This window comes from Poecile atricapillus, chromosome 19, assembly GCF_030490865.1.
Source record: "Poecile atricapillus isolate bPoeAtr1 chromosome 19, bPoeAtr1.hap1, whole genome shotgun sequence".
Taxonomy (NCBI): Eukaryota; Metazoa; Chordata; class Aves; order Passeriformes; family Paridae; genus Poecile; species Poecile atricapillus.
In genome coordinates this window covers 408,438-433,143 of record NC_081267.1, presented here as the reverse complement: position 1 = coordinate 433,143, position 24,706 = coordinate 408,438, and the positions used below count along the sequence as shown (strand labels likewise).

Below are 24,706 nucleotides of genomic sequence, written 5' to 3'. Positions count from 1 at the left end.
GATTTTTGGGATTTTTTGGGAATTTTTGGGGAATTTTTTGAGGAATTTTGAGGGAATTTTGAGGGAATTTGGGGGAATTTTGAGGGGATTTTGGGGGAATTTTTGGGAATTTTTGGGGGAATTTTGGGGGAATTTTCGGGGAATTTTTGGGGAATTTTGGGGGAATTTTTGGGAATTTTTTGGGGAATTTTGGGGGAATTTTGGGGGAAATTTGAGGAAATTTTGGGGGAATTTTGGGGAATTTTTTGAGGAATTTTAGGGGAATTTTGAGGGGATTTTGAGGGAATTTTCGGGGAATTTTGGGGGAATTTTGGGGGAATTTTTGGGAATTTTTTGAGGAATTTTGAGGGAATTTTTGGGGAATTTTTTGGGGAATTTTGGGGGAATTTTTGGGAATTTTTTGAGCATTTTTAGGGAATTTTTTGAGGAATTTTGAGGGAATTTTGAGGGAATTTGGGGGGAATTTTTCCAGGATTTTTTTCTGGGGTGAATTTCCGAGAATTTTGGGAAAATTTTGGGGGAATTTTTTAGGATTTTTGGGGCGAATTTCAGGGAATTTTGGGGAATTTTGGGGGGGAATTTTCGAGGAATTTTGGGGGATTTTTTGCGGAATTTTCAGGGGATTTTTTGGGAATTTTTGGGGAATTTTGGGGGAATTTTTTGGGAATTTTGGGGAATTTTCTGGGGAAATTTTTGGGGAATTTTTGGGGAATTTTTTGGGGAATTTTGGGGGAATTTTTGGGAATTTTTTGAGCATTTTTAGGGAATTTTTTGAGGAATTTTGAGGGAATTTTGAGGGAATTTGGGGTGAATTTCAGGGAATTTTGGGGAATTTTTTGGGGAAATTTTTGGGGAATTTTGGGGTGAATTTTTGGGAATTTTTGGGGGAACTTTCGAGGAATTTTTGGGGAATTTTGGGGATTTTTTGGGGAATTTTCTGGGAATTTTTGGGGGGAATTTTCCAGGAATTTTTTTGGGAATTTCCGGGGAATTTTCTGGGGAATTTTTGGGAATTTTCCGGGATTTTTGGGGGAATTTTCCGGAACTTTCCAGGGCCCGGCGGGGGGCGGCTCCGGGAGCCCCCCCCGGACTCCGAGGGCTCCGAGTCCGACCCGGAACCGGAACCGGAAGCGGAAGAGGAGGAGGAGGAAGAGGAAGGAGATGGGGGAGGGGCCCAGGAGGAGCCCGCGGGTGAGGGGGCGGGGCCTAAACCCAGGGGGCGGGGCTTGAATGGGAGGGTGAGGGGCTTAAAGGAGAGGCGGGGCTTAAAGGGGAGGGGCGGGGCTTAAAGGGGAGGGGCGGGGCTTGAATGGGAGGGGGCGGGGCTTAAAGGGGAGGGGGCGGGGCTTGAATGGGAGGGGGCGGGGCTTGAATGGGAGGGGGCGGGGCTTAAACCTGGGGGGCGGGGCTTAAACTCGTGGCAAGGCTTGCCTGGGAGGGGCGGGGCTTAAACCCGGGGGGCGGGGCTTAAAGGGGAGGGGGCGGGGCTTGAAGGGGAGGGGCTTAAAGGGGTGAGGGAGGGGCTTAAAGGGGAGGGGGGGCTTAAACCCGGGGGCGGGGCTTAAAGGGGAGGGGCGGGGCTTAAACCCGGGGGGCGGGGTTTGAATGGGAGGGGGAGGGGCTTAAACCCGGGGGGGGCTTAAAGGGGAGGGGGCGGGGCTTAAAGGGGAGGGGGCGGGGCTTAAAGGGGAGGGGCGGGGCTTAAACCCGGGGGGCGAGGCTTTAAGGGGAGGGGCTTAAGGGGGCGGGGCTTAAAGGGGAGGGGCGGGGCTTAAAGTGGGCGGGGCTTAAAAGGGAGGGGAAGGGCTTCAACAAAAGGGGCGGGGCTTAAACAGAGGGGGCGGAGCTAAAGGGGGAGGGGCTTAAAGGGGGAGGGGCTTAAAGGGGGAGGGGCTTTGAAAGGGGCGGGGCTTAAATGGGAGGGGGAGGGGCTTAAAAGGGGGAGGGGCTTAAAGGGAGGGGGAGGGGTTTAAAAGGGGGAGGGGCTTAAAGGGAGGGGGAGGGGCTTAAAAGGGGGAGGGGCTTAAAAGGGGAGGGGGCGGGGCTTAGTCCGAGGTGGGCGGGGCTTCACTCACGGCCCCTCCCCCCCCTTTTCTGTTTCAGCCGCCCCTCCCCCACCCGGCCCCGCCCTCCAGGAGCTGCGGGCGGAGCTGGGGGGAGGGGCAGGGGCGGAGCCCAACCTGACCCGGCTGCTGCGGCAGGTTCCCACTGGTTTATACTGGTTTATACTGGTTTATACTGGTTTGGACTTGTTTGGAGTGGTTTATACTGGTTTTAACTGGTTTGGACTGGGTTAGACTGGTTTATACTGGTTTGGACTGGGAGGGAGAAAAAAAACGGGAAAAAAATGGGGAAAAAAAGGGTTAAGAAAGGGTTAAAAGGGAGGTTGGGGTTACTGGTTTATACTGGTTTATACTGGGAGGGACTGGGAGGGGGAAAATGGGGAAAAAATGGGAAAAAAACGGAAACAAAATGGCGGGAAATGGAAACAAAATGGTGGAAAAATGGCGGGAAATGGGGGTTGGGGTTACTGGTTTATACTGGTTTATACTGGGAGGGACTGGGAGGGGGGAAAGGAGGGAAAAAACGGTGAAAAAACGGGAAAAAAAGGGTTAAAAATGGGGGAGAAATGGGGGGAAGTTCGGGTTACTGGTTTATACTGGTTTATACTGGTTTGAACTGGTTTGAACTGGTTTGAACTGGTTTGGACTGGGACTGACCCCGCCCCTCCCCCTTCCCAGCGCGAATGGGGGCGGAGCTTCTCCCGGCAGGAGAGATCCCAGCTGAGCTCCCAGTAAGTGACTGGTTTATACTGGTTTGTACTGGTTTGTACTGGTTTGGGTTGGTTTATACTGGTTTATACTGGTTTATACTGGTTTGTACTGGTTTGTACTGGTTTGGGTTGGTTTATACTGGTTTATACTGGTTTTGAACTGGTTCGGACTGGTTTGAACCAGTTTGGATTGGTTTGAATTGGTTTATACTGGTTCGGACTGGTTTGAACTGGTTTTAAACCGGTTTAAACCAGTTTGGGTTGGTTTATACTGGTTTATACTGGTTTGGACTGGTTTGGACTGGTTTGAACTGGTTTGAACTGGTTTTGAACTGGTTTGGACTGGTCTGAACTGGTTTATACTGGTTTGGACTGGTTTGGACTGGTTTGGACTGGTTTGGACTGGTTTATCTGGTTTATACTGGTTTATACTGGTCTATACTGGTCTATACTGGTTTATACTGGTCTATACTGGTCCATACTGGTTTATACTGGTTTATACTGGTTTATACTGGTTTGAACTGGTTTATACTGGTCTATACTGGTCCATACTGGTTTATACTGGTTTATACTGGTCTATACTGGTTTATACTGGTCTATACTGGTCTATACTGGTTCATACTGGTTTATACTGGTTTATACTGGTCTATACTGGTCTATACTGGTTTATACTGGTCTATACTGGTTTATACTGGTCCATACTGGTCCATACTGGTTTCTCCTCAGCTTCCTGCCCAATCACGAGGCGGCGCTGGAGCCCCACCCCCAGAAGGTTTTCTGCGGAATCTTCTCGGAATGCGGCCGGAAATTCCTGACGGCCTCGCAGGGTGGGCGGGAATTCCCGGAAAGTTCCGGAAAACCCCGGAAAGTTCCGGAAAATTCCGGAAAATTCCGGAAAATTCCGGGAAAAATCAGGGAAAAAATGGGAATTTTGGGGTTTTTTGGGGTTTAGATTTGGTTTTTTGGGGGTTTTGGGTGGTTGGGGTGGATGGAATTCCTGGAATTTCTGGAAAATCCTGGAAATTTCTGGAAAATTCCGTAAAAATTGGGGATTTTCAACCAAATTCCCAGATTTCCCCCCAAAATCCCAAAAAAATCCCAAAATTTCCCCAATATCCCCAAATTTCCCCCTAAAATCCCAAATTTTTCCCCGAAAATTCCCAAAATTTCCCAAAATCCCCAGATTTTCCCAAAATCACCCAAATTTCACCCAAATCCCCCAAAAATCCTGAATTTTCCCCCAATTATCATCCAAAAATTCACAAAAATTCCCAAATTTCACCCAAATTCCCCCAAAAATTCCCCAAATTTCCCCCAAAATCCCCAAATTTCACCCAAATCCCAAAAAATTCCCAAATATTCCCAAATTTTCCCAAAATCCCCCAAATTCCCCCAAAATTCCCAAAAATTCCCCAAATTCCCCCCAAAAATCCCTGAATTTTCCTCGAAAATTCCCAAAAATTCTCAAAAATTCCCAAATTTCACCCAAAAAACCCAAAAATTCCCGAATTTTTCCCAAAATCCCCCGAATTTCACCCAAATTCCCCCAAAAATTCCCAAAAATTTGCCAAATTCCCCCCAAAAATCCCCGAATTTTCCTCAAAAATTCCCAAAAATTCCCAAAAATTCCCCAAAATTTCCCCAAAAAATCCCAATTTTTTTCCCCGATTTTTACCCAAAAATTCCCAAATTTCACCCAAAAATCCCCGAATTTTCCCAAAATCCCTCAAATTTCACCCAAATCCCCCCAAAATCCCAAATTTTTCCCCAATTTTCACCCAAAAATTCCCAGAAATTCCCAAAAATCCCCAAATTTCCCCAAAAATTCCCCAAATTTCCCCCAAAATCCACAAATTTCACCCAAATCCCCAAAAATTCCCAAAAATTCCCAAATTTTTCCCTAAAATCCCGAATTTTTCCCAAAAATTCCCAAAATCCCCTGAATTTCACCCAAATTCCCCCCAAAATCCCCAAATTTCACCCAAATCCCCTCAAAAATACCCAAAAATCCCCAAATTTTTCCCAATATCTCCCAAATTTCACCCAAATCCCCAAAAATTCTCAAAAATTCCCCAAATTTTCCCCAAAAATCCCAATTTTTTCCCCAATTTTCACCCAAATCCCCCCAAAATCCCCGAATTTTCCCAAAATCCCTCGAATTTCCCCAATTCCCCCCAAAAATCCCCAAAAATCCCCAAATTCCACCCAAAAAATCCCAATTTTTTTCCCCGATTTTCACCCAAAAATCCCCAAATTTCACCCAAAATCCCCGAATTTTCCCAAAATCCCCCGAATTTCACCCAAATTCCCCAAAAATTCCCAAGAATTCCCCAAATTCCCCCCAAAAATCTCTGAATTTTCCTCGAAAATCCCCAAAAATTCTAAAAAATTCCCAAATTTCACCCAAAACCCCCAAAAATCCCCGAATTTTCCCAAAATCCCCTGAATTTCACCCAAATTCCCCAAAAATTCCCAAAAATTCCCCAAATTCCCCCCAAAAATCCCCAAATTTTCCTCAAAAATTCCCCAAAAACTCCCCAAAATCCCCGAATTTTCCCAAAATCCTCCGAATTTCACTCAAATCCCCCCAAAACCCCCCAAAAATCCCCGCATTTTCCCAAAATATCCCGAATTTCACCCAATTCCCCCCAAAATTCCCAAATTTCACCTAAAAAAATCCCAAATTTTTCCCCGATTTTCACCCAAATCACCCCAAAATCCCCGAATTTTCCCAAATCCCCCGAATTTCACCCAAATTCCCCCAAAAATTCCCCAAAAATTCCCCAAATTCCCCCCAAAAATCCCTGAATTTTCCTCGAAAATTCCCAAAAATTCCCCAAATTCCACCCAAAAATCCCAATTTTTTTCCCCGATTTTCACCCAAAAATTCCCAAATTTCACCCAAAAATCCCCGAATTTTCCCAAAATCCCCCGAATTTCACCCAAATCCCCCCAAAATCCCAAATTTTTCCCCAATTTTCACCCAAAAATTCACAAAAATTCCCGAATTTCACCCAAATTCCCCCAAAAATTCCCCAAAATTCCCAAAAATCCCCAAATTTCACCCTAAAATCCCCCAAAAATCCTGAATTTTTCCCAAATTATCACCCAAAAATTCCCAAAATACCCAAATTTCACACAAATCCCCAAAAATTCTCAAAAATTCCCCAAATTTTCCCCAAAAATCCCAATTTTTTCCCCAATTTTCACCCAAATGCCCCCAAAATCCCCTAATTTTCCCAAAATCCCCCAAATTTCACCCAAATCCCCCCAAAAATTCCCCAAAATCCCCAAATTCCCCCCAAAAATCCCCGAATTTCCCTCGAAAATTCCCAAAAATTCCCAAAAATTCCCAAATTTCACCCAAAACCCCCAAAAATCCCCGAATTTTCCCAAAATCCCCTGAATTTCACCCAAATTCCCCAAAAATTCCCAAAAATTCCCCATATTCCCCCCAAAAATCCCCAAATTTTCCTCAAAAATGCCCAAAAATTCCCAAAAATCCCCAAATTTCACCCAAAAAAATCCCAATTTTTTTCCCCAATTTTCACCCAAAAATCCCCGAATTTTCCCAAAATCCCTCGAATTTCACCCAAATTCCCCCAAAAATTCCCAAGAATTCCCAAAAATCCCCCCCAAAACTCCCCGAATTTTCCTCGAAAATTCCCAAAAATTCCCAAAAATCCCCGAATTTCACCCAAAACCCCCAAAATCCCCGAATTTTCCCAAAATCTCCCAAATTTCACCCAAATCCCCAAGAAGTCTTAAAAATTCAAATTTTCCCACAAAATCCCAATTTTTTCCCCAATTTTCACCCAAATCCCCCCAAAATCCCCGAATTTTCCCAAAATCCCCCCAAAATCCCCAAATTTCACCCAAATTTTCTCAAAAATTCTCAAAAAATCCCGAATTTCCCCAAAAATTCCCAAAAATTCCCCAAATTCCCCCCAAAAATCCCTGAATTTTCCTCAAAAATTCCCAAAAATTCCCAAAATTCCCGAATTTTCCCAAAATCCTCTGAATTTCACTCAAATCCCCCCAAAACCCCCCAAAAATCCCCGCATTTCCCAAAATCCCCTGAATTTCACCCAATTCCCCCCAAAATTCCCAAATTCCACCCAAAAAATCCCAATTTTTTTCCCCGATTTTCACCCCAAAATTCCCAAATTCCACCCAAAAATCCCTGAATTTTCCTCAAAAATTCCCCAAAAATTCCCCAAAATCCCCGAATTTTCCCAAAATCCCCCGAATTTCACCCAAATTTCCCCTCCCCTCCCCCCCCCAGACCACACCCTGCGTCTGTTCGAGGTGTCGGGGGAGGGGCTGCGGCTCCTCCGGGCCAGCAGGGGGCGCCAGGTGGGCTGGAGCATCCTGGACGTGGCCTTCAGCCCCGACGGCCGGCAGGCGCTCTACTGCTCCTGGGCCTCGGCCGGTAACTGGGTTATACTGGTTTGGACTGGGAGGGGACTGGGAGGGACTGGGAGGGGGAGAAATGGGGAGAAAACGGGAAAAAATGGGGAAAAAACGGGAAAAAACGGTGAAAAAATGGCGAAAATATGGCAAAGAAAGGGTTAAAAATGGCGGAAATGGGGGTTTGGGGTTACTGGTTTATACTGGTTTATACTGGGAGGGGGAGAAATGGGGAGAAATGGGGAAAAAACGGGGAAAAAATGGGGAAAATATGGCAAAGAAAGGGTTAAAAATGGGAAAGAAAGGGTTAAAAATGGGGGAAATGGGGTTTAGGGTTACTGGTTTGTACTGGTTTGTACTGGTTTGTACTGGTTTATACTGGGAGGGGACTGGGAGGGGGAGAAATGGGGAAAAAATGGGAAAAAATGGGGAAACAAAATGGCGGGAAACGGAAACAAAATGGCGGACAATGGGAACAAGATGGCGGGAAATGGGGGTTGGGGTTACTGGTTTGTACTGGTTTATACTGGGAGGGACTGGGAGGGGACTGGGAGGGGGAGAAATGGTGAAAAAATGGGAAAAAACGGGGAAAAAATGGGGAAAAAAGAGTTAAAAATGGGGAAACAAGATGGCGGAAAATGGGGACAAAATGGCGGGAAATGGGGGTTGGGGTTAATGGTTTATACTGGTTTATACTGGTTTATACTGGGAGGGACTGGGAGGGGGGAAAATGGGGGAAAAACGGGAAAAAATGGGAAAAAATTGGTAACAAAATGGTGGGAAATGGAAACAAAATGGCGGAAATGGGGGTTACTGGTTTATACTGGTCCATACTGGTCTATACTGGTCTATACTGGTCTATACTGGTTTATACTGGTCTATACTGGTTTATACTGGTTTATACTGGTTTATACTGGTTTATACTGGTCCATACTGGTTTATACTGGTCTATACTGGTTTATACTGGTCTATACTGGTCTATACTGGTTTATACTGGTCTATACTGGTTTATACTGGTCTGGACTGGTTTATACTGGTTTATACTGGTTTATACTGGTCTATACTGGTTTATACTGGTCTGGACTGGTTTATACTGGTTTATGCTGGTTTATACTGGTCTATACTGGTCTATACTGGTTTATACTGGTCCATACTGGTCTGGACTGACCTGGCCCCGCCCCCTTTCCCCAGTTCACGTCTTTGACCTCGACGGCGACGGCGACGCCCACACGGCCCTGGAGCTCAGGTGGGATTTGCATCATTTGCATAATTTGCATATTTGGGGGCGTGGCTTGGGGGGGTTTAAGGCGCTAATTTGCATATTTGGGGGCGTGGTTTAGGGGTCAAAGCTCTAATTTGCATATTTGGGGCGTGGCTTTGGGTTTAAGGCTCTAATTTGAATATTTGGGGGCGTGGCTTTGGGTTAAGGCTCTTATTTGCATATTTGGGGGCGTGGTTTGGGGTTTAAGGCTCTAATTTGCATATTTGGGGGCGTGGTCTGGGTTATTAGGCTCTAGTTTGCATGTTTGGGGCGTGGCTAGGGATGTTTAAGGCTCTGATTTGCATATTTGGGGGCGTGGTTTGGGGTTTTGGCTCTGTTTTGCATTTTTGGGGGCGTGGTTTGAGACTTAAGGCTCTAATTTGCATATTTGGGGCGTGGCTTGGGGGGGTTAAGGCTCTAATTTGCATATTTGGGGGCGTGGTCTGGAGGTTTAAGGCTCTAATTTGCATATTTGGGGGCGTGGCTTGGGGTTTAAGGCTCTAATTTGCATACTTTGGGGCGTGGCTTGTGGTTAATTTGCATATTATGGGCATGGTTCTGCGCCTAATTTGCATTTTTATTGTGTTTGGGCTCTAATTTGCATATTCGGGGGCGTGGCTTTTATCCGGATTGTGCTTGTGGGTGTGGCTTGTAGTTAATTTGCATTTTAATGGCGTGGTTTTGCTCCTAATTTGCATTTTTGGGAGTGGTTCGGAATCTTATTTGCATATTTGGGGCGTCATTTGATAATTAAGGCTCTAATTTGCATATTTGGGGGCGTGGCTTTGTTTCCCGTAAGGCTCTGTGTTGGGCTTCATAAAGGGGGCGTGGCTTATGGCTAATTTGCATATTATGGGGCGTGGTTCTCCTCCTCATTTGCATTTTTACTGTGTTTGGGGCCTAATTTGCATATTGGGGGTGTGGCTCAGATTGGGGCGGGATTAAAATTTGTGGGCGTGGCTTAAACCCTGTTATGACCATAAAAGGCAAAGTGGGTGTGGCTTAAACCCCCTTATGACCAAATATGGCAAAGTGGGCGTGGCTTAAACCCCCTTATAACCAAATATGGCAAAGTGGGCGTGGCTTAAGCCCCATTAGACCCAAATATGGCAAAGTGGGCGTGGCTTAAACCCCATTATAACCTTATATGGGGAAATGGGCGTGGCTTAAACCCCATTATAACCAAATATGGCAAAGTGGGCGTGGCTTAAACCCCGTTATGACCAAATATGGCAAAGGGGGCGTGGCTTAAACCCCCTTATAACCAAATATGGCAAAGTGGGCGTGGCTTAACCCCCGTTATGACCAAATATGGCAAAGTGGGCGTGGCTTAAACCCCCTTATAACCAAATATGGCAAAGTGGGCGTGGCTTAAACCCCGTTATAACCAAATATGGCAAAGTGGGCGTGGCTTAAACCCCCCTTATGACCAAATATGGCAAAGTGGGCGTGGCTTAAACCCCGTTACAACCAAATATGGCAAAGTGGGCGTGGCTTAATCCCCCTTATATCCATATAAGGCAAAGTGGGCGTGGCTTAATCCCCCTTATAACCAAATATGGCAAAGTGGGCGTGGCTTAAACTTTATTATAACCATAAAAGGCAAAGTGGGCGTGGCTTAAACCCCCTTATGACCAAATATGGCAAAGTGGGCGTGGCTTAAACCCCGTTACAACCAAATATGGCAAAGTGGGCGTGGCTTAAACCCCCTTATGACCAAATATGGCAAAGTGGGCGTGGCTTAAACCCCCTTATGACCAAATATGGCAAAGTGGGCGTGGCTTAAACCCCGTTATAACCAAATATGGCAAAGTGGGCGTGGCTTAAACCCCCTTATGACCAAATATGGCAAAGTGGGCGTGGCTTAAACCCCATTATGACCATAAAAGGCAAAGTGGGCGTGGCTTAAACCCCCTTATGACCAAATATGGCAACGTGGGTGTGGCTTAAACCCCGTTATGACCAAATATGGCAAAGTGGGCGTGGCTTAAACCCCGTTATATCCAAATATGGCAAAGTGGGCGTGGCTTAAACCCCCTTAGTCCCAAATATGGGAAAGTGGGCGTGGCTTAAATCCCCCTTATAACCAGATATGGCAAAGTGGGCGTGGCTTAACCCCCCTTATGACCAAATATGGCAAAGTGGGCGTGGCTTAAACCACCTTTTAGCCAAATATGGCAAAGTGGGCGTGGCTTAAACCCCCCTTATGACCAAATATGGCAAAGTGGGCGTGGCTTAAACCCCGTTACAACCAAATATGGCAAAGTGGGCGTGGCTTAAACCCCCTTAGACCCAAATATGGCAAAGTGGGCGTGGCTTAATCCCCCTTATGACCAAATATGGCAAAGTGGGCGTGGCTTAAACCTTCTTATAACCAAATATGGCAAAGTGGGCGTGGCCTAAACTTTATTATAACCAAATATGGCAAAGTGGGCGTGGCTTAATCCCCCTTACAACCAAATATGGCAAAGTGGGCGTGGCTTAAACCCCCTTATAACCAAATATGGCAAAGTGGGCGTGGCTTAAGCCCCATTAAACTTAAATATGGAGAAATGGGTGTGGCTTAAACCCCCTTATAACCAAATATGGCAAAGTGGGCGTGGCTTAACCCCCCTTATAACCAAATATGGCAAAGTGGGCGTGGCTTAAACCCCTCATGACCAAATATGGAAAAGTGGGCGTGGCTTAATCCCCCTTATAACCAAATATGGCAAAGTGGGCGTGGCTTAAACCCCCTTATAACCAAATATGGCAAAGTGGGCGTGGCTTAACCACCCTTATGACCAAATATGGCAAAGTGGGCGTGGCTTAAACCCCGTTATAACCAAATATGGCAAAGTGGGCGTGTCCCCGCCCCTCACCAAGCCCCGCCCCCTCCCCAGACCGGAAGAACGCCGCTTCGCCGTCTTCTCATTGGCTGTCGGGCCGGACGGGCGGGACGTGGTGGGCGGGGCCAACGACGGCTGCCTCTACGTCTACGACCGGCAGGCGCAGGAGCGCGTCCTGAGGGTGAGAGCGGTTCAAACCAGTCCAAACCAGTTCAAACCAGTATAAACCGGTTTGGACCAGTTTGAGCCATTTTTTCCCGTTTTTTCCCATTTTTTCCCTTTTTTTCCCTTTTTTTCCCATTTTTTCCCATTCCCAGTGCTCCCAGTTCATCCCAGTTTGATCTCCCAACACAGCTCAGGGAGGAAATCCCAGTTTAAACCAGTCCAAACCAGTTCAAACCAGTATAAACCAGTTTGGACCAGTTTGGACCGGTTTGTGCCATTTTTTCCCATTTTTTCCCATTTTTTCCCATTTTTTCCCATTTTTTCCCATTTTTTCCCATTTTTTCCCATTCCCAGTGCTCCCAGTTCATCCCAGTTTGATCTCCCGGCACAGCCCAGGGAGGAAATCCCAGTCTAAACCAGTTCAAACCAGTTCAAACCAATATAAACCAGTTTGGACCAGTTTGAGCCATTTTTCCCCATTTTTTCCCATTTTTTCCCATTTTTTCCCATTTTTTCCCATTCCCAGTGCTCCCAGTTCATCCCAGTTTGATCTCCCAACACTGCTCAGGAAAGAAATCCCAGTCTAAACCAGTTCAAACCAGTTCAAACCAGTTCAAACCAGTTCAAACCAGTATAAACCAGTTTGGATCAGTTTGTGCCATTTTTTCCCTTTTTTTCCCTTTTTTTCCCATTTTTTCCCCATTTTTTCACAGTTTTTTCACCGTTTTTCCCCATATCCTCCCATTTCCCTTCTCCCAGTATAAACCAGTATAAACCAGTAACCCCAACCCCCATTTCCCGCCAATTTCCGCCATTTTGTTTCCATTTTCCGCCATTTTGTCCCCATTTCTTCACCATTTTTTATTTCCATTTTTTCTCCATTTTTTCCCCATTTTCCCCCTCCCAGTACAAACCAGTACAAACCAGTAACCCCCAACCCCCATTTCCGCCATTTTTTCCCCATTTTCCGCCATTTTGTTTCCATTTTTCGCCATTTTGTCCCCATTTTTAACCCTTTTTCTGCCGTTTTTTCACCGTTTTTCCCCGGTTTTTCCCCATTTCCCCCTCCCAGTATAAACCAGTACAAACCAGTACAAACCAGTAACCCCAAACCCCCATTTCCGCCATTTTGTTTCCATTTTCCGCCATTTTGTCCCCATTTTTAACCCTTTTTCCGCCATTTTCCCCCTTTCTCCCCATTTTTCCCCCTCCCAGTCCCTCCCAGTATAAACCAGTACAAACCAGTATAAACCAGTAACCCCAAACCCCATTTCTCGCCGTTTTCCACCATTTTTTCCCCATTTTTTCACCATTTTTTATTTCCATTTTTTCACCATTTTTTCCCCATTTTCCCCCTCCCAGTCCCTCCCAGTCCCTCCCAGTATAAACCAGAACAAACCAGTAACCCCAAACCCCATTTCCCGCCAATTTCCGCCATTTTGTTTCCATTTCCACCATTTTGTCCCCATTTCTTCACCATTTTTTATTTCCATTTTTTCACCATTTTTTCCCCATTTTTCCCCTCCCCGTCCCTCCCAGTATAAACCAGTATAAACCAGTAACCCCAAACCCCCATTTCCGCCATTTTGTCCCCATTTCCGCCATTTTGTTTCCATTTCCGCCATCTTGTCCCCATTTTTTCCCCGATTTCCGCCATTTTTTCCCCATTTCTCCCCATTTTTCCCCCTCCCAGTCCCCTCCCAGTATAAACCAGTACAAACCAGTCCCTTTCCCCCCGCAGGTCCCCGCCCACGAGGACGACGTCAACGCGGTGGCCGTGGCCGACGCCTCGGGCCAGCTGCTGCTGTCGGGCGGCGACGACGGCGTGGCGCGGGCCTGGGACCGGCGCTGCCTGCCCGAGGGGCCGGCGGTCACTCTGGCCGGACACCGCGACGGGCTGACCTTCCTCCACGCCAGGGTGGGGTTACTGGTTTATACTGGTTTGGACTGGGAGGGACTGGGAGGGTGAAAAAACGGGAAAAAACGGTGGAAAAATGGGGGAAAATTGGCAAAGAAAGGGTTAAAAATGGGGAAGAAAGGGTTAAAAATGGGGGAAATGGGGTTTGGGGTTACTGGTTTATACTGGTTTATACTGGGAGGGACTGGGAGGGTGAAAAAATGGGGGGAAATGGTGGAAAAATGGGGGAAAAATGGCAAAGAAAGGGTTAAAAATGGGTTAAAAATGGGGAAAAAATGGGGGAAATGGGGTTTGGGGTTACTGGTTTGTACTGGTTTATACTGGTTTATACTGGTTTATACTGGGAGGGACTGGGAGGGTGAAAAAATGGGGGGAAATGGTGGAAAAATGGGGGAAAAATGGCAAAGAAAGGGTTAAAAATGGGTTAAAAATGGGGAAAAATGGGGGAAATGGGGTTTGGGGTTACTGGTTTATACTGGTTTATACTGGGAGGGGAAAAATGGGGAGAAATGGTGAAAAAATGGGAAAAAAGGGTTAAAAATGGGGAAGAAAGGGTTAAAAATGGGGGAAATGGGGTTTGGGGTTACTGGTTTATACTGGTTTATACTGGGAGAGACTGGGAGGGTGAAAAAATAGGGGGAAACGGTGAAAAAATGGCGGAAATCGGGGAAAAAATGGGGACAAAATGGCGGAAAATGGAGACAAAATGGCGGAAATGGGGTTTGGGGTTACTGGTTTATACTGGTTTATACTGGTTTATATTGGGAGGGACTGGGAGGGGAAAAATGTTGAAAAAATGGGAAAAAATGTGTGAAAAATGGTAAAGAAAGGGTTAAAAATGGGGGAAATGGGGAAAAAATGGGGGAAATGGGGGTTTGGGGTTACTGGTTTGTACTGGTTTATACTGGGAGGGGAAAAATGGGGAGAAATGGGGAAAAAATGGGGAAAAAGTGGCAAAGAAAGGGTTAAAAATGGGGGAAAATGGTGGGAAATGGGGTTTGGGGTTACTGGTTTATACTGGTTTATACTGGGAGGGACTGGGAGGGGAAAAATTGGGAGAAAGGGGGAAAAAATGGGGGAAAATGGGGAAAAATGGGTTAAAAATGGGGGAAAATGGGGAAAAATGGGGGAAAGGGGGATTTGGGTTACTGGTTTGTACTGGTTTGTACTGGTTTGTACTGGGAGGGGAAAAATGGTGAAAAAATGGGAAAAAATGTGTGAAAAATGGCAAAGAAAGGGTTAAAAATGGGGGAAAATGGTGGGAAATGGGGTTTGGGGTTACTGGTTTATACTGGTTTATACTGGTTTATACTGGGAGGGACTGGGAGGGGGAAAAATGGGGAAAAACGGTGAAAAAATGGCGGAAATCGGGGAAAAAATGGGGACAAAATGGCGGAAAATGGGGAAAAAATGGGGGAAATGGGGTTTGGGATTACTGGTTTTTACTGGTTTGTACTGGTTTATACTGGGAGAGACTAGGAGGGGGAAAAATGGGGAAAAATGGTGAAAAAATGGGAAAAAATGGTTAAAAATGGGTTAAAAAAGAGTTAAAAATTGGGGGAAATGGGGAAATGGGAGTTTGGGGTTACTGGTTTGTACTGGTTTATACTGGTTTATACTGGGAGGGACTGGGAGGGGGAAAAATGGGGAAAAAATGGGAAAAAAGGGTTAAAAATGGGGGAAATGGGGAAAAAATGGGGGAAATGGGGTTTGGGGTTACTGGTTTATACTGGTTTATACTGGGAGGGACTGGGAGGGGGAAAAAATGGGGGGAAATGGGGAAAAAATGGGGAAAAAATGGGAAAAAAGGGTTAAAAATGGGGGAAATGGGGAAAAAATGGGGAAAAAAGGGTTAAAAATGGGAAAAAAATCAATAAAAAATGGAAAAAAAATTGGAAAAAAATGCAAAAAAAAAAGGGAAAAAAGGGGGGAAAATGTCAAACTGGTTTATACTGGTTTGAACTGGTTTGAACTGGGATTTCCTCCATGAATTGTGCCAGGAGACCAAACTGGGAGGGCTGAAAATGGGGAAAAATGGGAAAAAATGGGAAAAAAATGTAAAAAAAAATGCAAAAAAAATCTTAAAAAAATCCAAAAAAATCCAAAAAAAATGGGGAAAAATGTCAAACTGGTTTATACTGGTTTATACTGGTTTGAACTGGGATTTCCTCCTTGAGTGGTGCCAGGAGACCAAACTGGGAGGGCTGAAAATGGGGAAAAATCGGGAAAAAATCCAAAAAAATGCAAAAAAAATCCAAAAAAATCCAAAAAAAAATCAAAAAAAAATCCAAAAAAAATCCGAAAAAAATGGGGAAAAAAGTCAAACTGGTTTATACTGGTTTATACTGGTTTGAACTGGTTTGAACTGGGATTTCCTCCATGAGTTGTGCCAGGAGACCAAACTGGGAGGGCTGAAAATGGGGAAAAATGGGAAAAAAATGGGAAAAAAATGGGAAAAAAATCCAAAAAAATGCAAAAAAAAATGCAAAAAAAAATCCGAAAAAAATGGGAAAAATGTCAAACTGGTTTATACTGGTTTATACTGGTTTGAACTGGTTTGAACTGGGATTTCCTCCTTGAGTGGTGCCGGGAGACCAAACTGGGAGGGCTGAAAATGGGGAAAAATTTGGAAAAATTGGGAAAAAAATGGGAAAAAAATGGGAAAAAATGCAAAAAAAAATGGGAAAAAAATGGGGAAAAAATGGGGAAAAATGTCAAACTGGTTTATACTGGTTTATACTGGTTTATACTGGTTTTTACTGGCAGGGGGACGGCCGTTACGTGGTCTCCAACTCCAAGGACCAGTCGGCCAAGCTCTGGGATTTGCGGCGCCCCTCGGGCGCGGCGGCGCTGGCGGCGGCGCGGAGAGCGGTGGCGCGGCAGAGCTGGGACTACCGGTGGCAGAGAGCGCCCCGGAACGGTGACTGGTTTATACTGGTTTATACTGGGAGGGGACTGGGAGGGGGAGAAATGGGGAGAAACGGGGGAAAGTCGGGAAAAAACGGTGAAAAAATGGGGAAAAAAGGGTTAAAAATGGAAACAAAATGGCGGAAATGGGGGTTGGGGTTACTGGTTTGTACTGGTTTATACTGGGAGGGGACTGGGAGGGGGAAAATGGGGAGAAATGGTGAAAAAACGGTGAAAAAATGGGAAAAAATGTTAAAAATGGGGAAACAAAATGGCGGAAAATGGGGACAAAATGGCGGAAATGGGGGTTGGGGTTACTGGTTTATACTGGTTTATACTGGGAGGGACTGGGAGGGGGAAAAATGGGGAGAAAATGGGAAAAAATGGGGAAAAACGGTGAAAAAATGGGAAAACAAAATGGCGGAAAATGGAAACAAAATGGCGGAAAATGGCGGGAAATGGGGGTTGGGGTTACTGGTTTATACTGGTTTATACTGGGAGACGCTGGAAGTGGATTTTGGGCTGATTTGGGTCAATTTTGGGTGAATTTTGGGTCATTTTGGGTCAATTTGGGTCAATTTTGGGTCAATTTTGAATTTTTCTCAATTTTGGGTGAATTTTGCTCAATTTTGGTCAATTTTGGGTGAATTTTGGGTCAATTTTCCTCAATTTTGAGTTTTTCTCAATTTTGGGTGATTTTGGGTGAATTTCCCGCAATTTTGGGCCATTTTGAGTCAATTTCATTCAATTTTGGGTCTATTTTGAGTGAATTTTTCTCAATTTGGGTCCATTTTGCTCAATTTGAGTCAATTTGAGTCAATTTGGGTCAATTTTGGGTCAATTTTGATCAATTTTGGTTGAATTTCTCAATTTGAGTCAATTTCACTCAATTTGGGGTAAATTTTGGGTGAATTTTGCTCAATTTTGGGTCAATTTGGGTTAATTTTGCTCAATTTTGAGTCTCTCAATTTGGGTGAATTTTGGGTGAATTTCTCTCAATTTTGGTCAATTTTGGCCAATTTTGGGTCAATTTTGATCAATTTTGGTCAATTTGGGGTCAATTTGGGTCAATTTTGGGTGAATTTTGTCAATTTGAGTCAATTTTGGTTCATTTTGGGTCAATTTTGGGTGAATTTTGCTCAATTTTGGGTCAAATTTGGGTCAGTTTGAGTCAATTTGGGTCAATTTGGGTCAATTTGAGTCAATTTGGGTCAATTTCTCTCAATTTTGGTTGAATTTTGCTCAATTTTGGGTCAATTTTGGGTCAAATTTGGGTCAATTTGAGTCAAGTTTGGGTAAATTTGGGTTAATTTTTCTCAATTTTGGTTGGATTTTGCTCAATTTTGGGTAAATTTGCGTCAATTCCGCTCAATTTTGGTGAATTTTGGTCAATTTTGGGTCAATTTGACTCAATTTGGGTTCATTTTGCTCAATTTTGAGTTTCTCTCTATTTTGGTTGAATTTTGCTCAGTTTTGGGTAAATTTTGGGACAATTTGGGTCAATTTGAGTCAATTTTGGGTTAATTTGAGTCAATTTTGCTCAATTTTGGGTCAATTTGGGTCAATTTCGCTCAATTTGGGTTCATTTTGCTCAATTTTGAGTTTTTCTCGATTTGGGTGAATTTTGGGTCAATTTCGGTCAACTATGGGTGAATTTGGGTCAATTTTGGGTAAATTTGGGTTAATTTTGCTCAATTTGAGTCGATTTTGGGTAAATTTAGGTCCATTTTGTTCAATTTTGGGTCAATTTCGCTCAATTTGGGTTCATTTTGCTCAATTTTGAGTTTTTCTCAATTTGGGTGAATTTGGGTCAATTTTGCTCAATTTTGGGTCAATTTTGCTCAATTTTGGGTCAATTTTGGGTCAAATTTGGGTCAATTTGGGTCAATTTGAGTCAATTTTGGGTAAATTTGGGTCCTTTTTGCTCAATTTTGGGTCAATTTTGCTCAATTTTGGGTCAATTTGGGTCAACTTTGGGTGAATTTGGATCAATTTTGGGTGAATTCGGGTCAATTTGGGTCAATTTTGGGTCAATTTGAGTCAATTTCACTCAATTTGGGTTCATTTTGCTCAGTTTTGAGTTTCTCTCAATTTTGGTTGAATTTTGCTCAATTTTGGGTCAATTTTGGTCAAATTTGGGTCAATTTTGCTCAATTTGAGTCAATTTTGGGTCAATTTCACTCAATTTTGCTCAATTTTGGGTCAATTTGGGTCAATTTGGGTCAATTTGTGTCAGTTTTGGGTAAATTTGGGTCCATTTTGCTCAATTTTGGGTCAATTTGAGTCTATTTTGGGTCAATTTGATTCAATTTTGCTCAATTTTGGGTCAATTTTGCTCAATTTTGGGTCAATTTTATTCAATTTTGCTCAATTTTGGGTCGATTTTGCTCAATTTTGGCTCAATTTCACTCAATTTTGGGTCAATTTCCTCCAATTTTGCTTCCAACCCCTCCTGAGCTCTGTCCCCGCCCCCTCCAGCCCGCCGGGCCACGCCCCTTCCGGGCGACGCGTCGCTGCTGACGTTCCGCGGTCACGTGGTGCTGCACACGCTCCTGCGCTGCCGCCTGGCCCCGCCCGGATTCGCCCCCGCCCTGGCGGCCGGGAGCGCCGAGGGAGCCGTGCTGGGTAAACTGGGTTATACTGGTTTATACTGGTTTATACTGGGAGGGGGGAAATGGGGAAAAAACGGGAAAAAACGGTGAAAAAATGGCGGAAAAAAGGGTTAAAAACGGAAACAAGATGGCGGAAAATGGGGACAAAATGGCGGAAATGGGGGTTTGGGGTTACTGGTTTATACTGGTTTATACTGGGAGGGGACTGGGAGGGGAGAAATGGGGAGAAAATGGGAAAAAATGGGAAAAAAATGGGAAAAACTGGGGAAAAAATGGGGAAACAAGATGGCGGAAAATGGGAAACAAGATGGCGGAAAATGGCGGGAAATGGGGGTTGGGGTTACTGGTTTGGCCTGGTTTATACTGGGAGGGGACTGGGAGGGGGAGAAATGGGGAGAAAATGGGAAAAAATGGGAAAAAATGGGGAAAAAATGGAAAAACAAAATGGCGGAAAATGGGAAACAAGATGGCGGAAAATGGCGGAAATGGGGGGTGGGGTTACTGGTTTATACTGGGAGGGACTGGGAGGGGAGAAATGGGGAAAAAATGGGAAAAAATGGGGAAACAAAATGGCGGAAAATGGAAACAAAATGGCGGAAAATGGAAACAAGATGGCGGAAAATGGCGGGAAATGGGGGTTTGGGGTTACTGGTTTATACTGGTTTGTACTGGGAGGGACTGGGAGGGGGAGAAATGGGGAGAAAATGGGAAAAAACGGGAAAAAATGGGGAAACAAAATGGCGGGAAACGGAAACAAGATGGCGGAAAATGGGGACAAAATGGCGGAAATGGGGCTTTGGGGTTACTGGTTTGTACTGGTTTATACTGGGAGGGGACTGGGAGGGGAGAAATGGGGAGAAAATGTGAAAAAATGGAAAAAAATGGGGAAACAAAATGGCAGGAAATGGAAACAAGATGGCGGAAAATGGCGGGAAATGGGGGTTGGGGTTACTGGTTTATACTGGTTTGTACTGGGAGGGACTGGGAGGGGGAGAAATGGGGAGAAACGGGGGAAAAACGGGAAAAAATGGGGGAAAAATGTGGAAACAAGATGGCGGAAAATGGGAAACAAGATGGCGGAAAATGGCGGGAAATGGGGGTTGGGGTTACTGGTTTATACTGGTTTGTACTGGGAGGGGGAAATGGGGAGAAAACGGGGAAAAATGGGGGAAAAATGTGGAAACAAAATGGCGGAAAATGGGAAACAAGATGGCGGAAAATGGCGGGAAATGGGGTGGGGTTACTGGTTTATACTGGTTTATACTGGGAGGAAAAAAACCCGGTTAAAAATGGTTAAAAACGGGTTAAAAACGGCGTTTTTGGGGCTTTACTGGTTTGAACTGGTTTAAACTGGGACCTTTGGCCCCGCCCCTTTTTCCCCCCCTCAGTCTATGACGTCACCAGTGGGCGGGCCCTGCGCCGCCTGACCAATCACAGCGCCTGCGTGCGTGACGTCAGCTGGAGCCCCGAGGGGGCGTGGCTCGCCAGCGCTTCGGTGGGCGGGGCTTCAAAAAGGGGGCGGGGCTTCAAAATGGCGGGAAAACCAAAGGGGGCGGGGCTTCAAAATGGCGGGAAAACAAAAGGGGGCGGGGCTTAAAATGGCGGGGAAACCAAAGGGGGCGGGGCTTCAAAATGGCGGGAAAACAAAAGGGGGCGGGGCTTAAAATGGCGGGGAAACCAAAGGGGGCGGGGCTTCAAAATGGCGGGAAAACCAAAGGGGGCGGGGCTTCAAAAATGGCGGGAAATCCAAAGGGGGCGGGGCTTTAAAAATTGTGGGAAATCCAAAGGGGGCGGGGCTTTAAAAATGGCGGGAATTGGGGTCAAACCGGAAGTGGGCTTGGCTTGGCTACATTTGCATATTTAAATGAGTGGGAGGGGCTAAAGGAGAAGGGCTTAGATGAGGAAGTGGGCGTGGATAAGCTTAATTTGCATATTTAAATGAGTGGGATGGGCTTAAAGGGCAGGGCTTAAAGGGCAAGGATTTAAAATAGAGGTGGGCGTGGCTTAGCTTAATTTGCATATTTAAATGGGTGGGAGGGGCTAAAGGGGGCTTAGATGAGAAGTGGGTGGGGCTTAGCTCAATTTGCATATTTAAATGAGTAGGAGGGATTTAAGGGGGTTAAATGGGAAGTGGGCGTGGCTTGGCTCAATTTGCATATTTAAATGAGTGTGAGGGGCTAAAGGGGGCGGGGTTTATAAAGGGAAGGGGCGTGGCCTGACCCGGAAAGGGCGTGGCTTGGCTCAATTTGCATATTTAAATGAATGGGCGGGGTTTCTAAAGGGGAGGGGCGTGGTCTGACCCAGAAGGGGGCGTGGCTTGGCTCAATTTGCATATTTAAATGAGTGGGCGTGGCCTGACCCGGAAGGGGGCGTGGCCTGACGTGGCCCCTCCCCCGCAGTGGGACGGCACCGTCCGGCTCTGGGATTATCGCGACGACGACGACGACGACGACGACGGAGGGGGAGGGGGAGGGGGAGGGGCCTCGGGGGGGAGGGGGAGGGGCAGGAGGAGGGGGAGGGGCGGGACACGGCCGGCAATAAATGATTGACGTGTGGTGTGGCCACGCCCACTGTGCTGGGGGGGAGGGGAGGGGAGGGTGTGACCCATAGATCTGGGTCTGCCCCATAGATCAGTTCTGACCCATAGATCCGGGTCTGCCCCATAGATCCGAGTGTGACCCATAGATCTGGGTGTGACCCATAGATCAGTTCTGCCCCATAGATCTGGGTCTGACCCATAGATCAGGGTGTGCCCCATAGATTTGGGTGTGACCCATAGATCCGAGTCTGCCCCATAGATCAGGGTCTGCCCCATAGATCAGTTCTGCCCCATAGATCCGGGTGCGACCCATAGAGCTGGGTCTGCCCCATAGATCCGGGTGTGACCCATAGATCAGTTCTGCCCCATAGATCCATCCCTGCCCCATAGATCCATCCCTGCCCTATAGATCCGGGTCTGCCCCATAGATCTGGGTCTGACCCATAGATCAATTCTGCCCCATAGATCTGGGTCTGCCCCATAGATCTGGGTCTGACCCATAGATCAATTCTGCCCCATAGATCTGGGTGTCACCCATAGATCAGTTCTGACCCATAGATCCAGATGTGACCCATGGATCCATCCCTGCCCCATAGATTTGGGTGTGACCCATAGATTTGGGTGTGACCCATAGATCTGGCTCTGCCCCATAGATCTGGGTGTGACCCATAGATCCGGGTCTGCCCCATAGATCCGGATGTGACCCATAGATCTGGGTCTGCCCCATAGATTTGGGTCTGCCCCATAGATCTGGGTCTGACCCATAGATCCGGGTGTGACCCATAGATCAGTTCTGCCCCATAGATCTGGGTCTGACCCATAGATCCATCCCTGCCCCATAGATTGGGGTGTGCCCCATAGATCAGTTCTGCCCCATAGATCAGGGTCTGACCCATAGATCTGGATGTGACCCATAGATCAGGGTCTGACCCATAGATCCAGGTGTGACCCATAGATCTGGGTCTGCCCCATAGATCTGGGTGTGACCCATAGATCCGGGTCTGCCCCATAGATCCGGATGTGACCCATAGATTTGGGTCTGACCCATAGATCAGGGTCTGCCCCATAGATTTGGGTGTGACCCATAGATCCGGGTGTGACCCATAGATCTGAGTCTGCCCCATAGATTTGGGGTGTGCCCCATAGATCAGGGTCTGACCCATAGATCCGAGTGTGACCCATGGGTCAGTTCTGCCCCATAGATCTGAGTGTGACCCATAGATTTGGGTGTGACCCATAGATCAGTTCTGACCGATAGATCTGAGTGTGACGCATAGATCAGGGCCTGCCCCATAGATCCATCCCTGCCCCATAGATTTGGGTGTGACCCATAGATCTTTTCCTGCCCCATAGTTCAGTTCTGACCCATAGATCTGAGTGTGACCCATAGATCTGGATCTGACCCATAGATTGGGCTCTGCCCCATAGATCAAGGTCTGACCCATAGATCTGGGTGTGACCCATAGATCCAGGTGTGACCCATAGATTGGGCTCTGCCCCATAGATCAGGGTCTGACCCATGGATTGAGTTCTGCCCCATAGATTCGGGTGTGACCCATAGATCAGTTCTGCCTCATAGATTTGGGTCTGCCCCATAGATCAGGGTCTGACCCATAGATCTGGATCTGCCCCATAGATTTGGGTCTGACCCATAGATCCGAGTGTGACCCATAGATCCGGGTGTGACCCATAGATCCGTCCCTGCCCCATAGATCAGTACTGACCCATAGATCCAGATGTGACTCATGGATCCATCCCTGCCCCATAGATTCGGGTGTGACCCATTGATCAGTTCTGCCCCATAGATCTGGGTGTGACACATAGATCAGTTCTGCCCCATAGATTTGGGATCTGCCCCATAGGTCCGGGTCTGCCCCATAGATCTGGGTGTGACCCTTAGATTGGGCTCTGCCCCATAGATCAGGGTCTGACCCATAGATCCGAGTATGACCCATAGATCTGTCCCTGACCCATAGATTTGGGTGTGACCCATAGATTGGGATCCGCCCCACAGATCCGGGTGTGACCCATAGATCAACTCTGCCCCATAGATCAGATCTGCCCCATAGATCTGGGTCTGACCCATAGATCCGGGTGTGACCCATAGATCAGGGCCTGCCCCATACATCTGTCCCTGCCCCATAGATCTGAGTGTGACCCGTAGATCTGTCCCTGCCCCATAGATTGGGATCTGTCCCGTAGATCAGTTCTGACCCATAGATCTGTGTTACCCATAGATTGAGTTCTGCCCCATAGATCTGAATGTGACCCATAGATCTGTCCCTGACCCATAGATCTGGGTCTGCCCCATAGATCCGGGTGTGACCCATAGATCCGGGTCTGACTCACGGATCCATTTCTGCCCCATAGATCTGGGTGTGACCCATAGATGCGAGTCTGCCCCATAGATTCGGATGTGACCCATGGATCATATCTGACCCATAGATCCCTCCCTGCCCTATAGATCCGGGTGTGACCCATTGATCTGGGTCTGCCCCATAGATCCGGGTGTGACCCATGGATTCAAGTGTGACCCATGGATCCGTCCCTGCCCCATAGATCCAGGCCTGTCCTATAGATCTGAGCTTGACCCATAGATCCAGGTCTGCCCCATGGATCAATTCTGCCCCATAGATCTGGATGTGATCCACTGATCACTTCTGACCCATAGATTTCTCCCTGACCCATAGATTCCACTTCCAGCCCCATAGATCCCATTCCCAGCCCCATGGATTTTTCTCTGCCCCATAGATTCCACTGCCAGCCCCACAGCTCCACTCCAGCCCCATGGATTGACCCATAGATCCCATTCCCAGCCCCACGGCTCCTCCTCCGCCCCACAGATTCCACTCCAGCCCCATAGATCCCATGCCCAGCCCCATGGATCGTTCTCTGCCCCATAGATTCCACTCCAGCCCCATAGATCCACTCCAGCCCCATAGATTGACCCACAGATTCCATTCCCAGCCCCATGGATCTTTCTCTACCCCACAGATTCCACTCCAGCCCCACAGATTGACCCATAGATCCCAGTCCCAGACCCACAGATCCTCCGCCCCACAGATTCCACTCCAGCCCCATAGATTGACCCATAGATCCCATTCCCAGACCCACAGATTCTCCTCCGCCCCAGAGATTCCACTCCAGCCCCATAGATTGACCCATAGATCCCATTCCCAGCCCCATGGATCGTTCTCTACCCCACAGATTCCACTCCAGCCCCATAGATCCACTCCAGCCCCATAGATTGACCCACAGATTCCATTCCCAGCCCCATGGATCTTTCTCTACCC

At 46.6% G+C, this 24,706-nt stretch overlaps 1 protein-coding gene across 1 annotated transcript; it reads left to right on the top strand.

Moving 5' to 3' along the window:
- Positions 1-1,037: 1,037 nt before the first annotated feature.
- On the top strand, positions 1,038-23,927 carry DCAF11 (DDB1 and CUL4 associated factor 11; the record flags this gene model as incomplete). Its single annotated transcript, XM_058853141.1, has 13 exons — positions 1,038-1,191; positions 2,104-2,201; positions 2,742-2,794; positions 3,500-3,600; positions 7,059-7,205; positions 8,375-8,429; positions 11,327-11,453; positions 13,179-13,355; positions 16,122-16,275; positions 18,741-18,887; positions 20,263-20,369; positions 21,274-21,351; positions 23,916-23,927. Coding segments are annotated over 13 exons (1,410 nt in total), but the record flags the coding sequence as incomplete, so codon positions are not given.
- Positions 23,928-24,706: the final 779 nt, after the last annotated feature.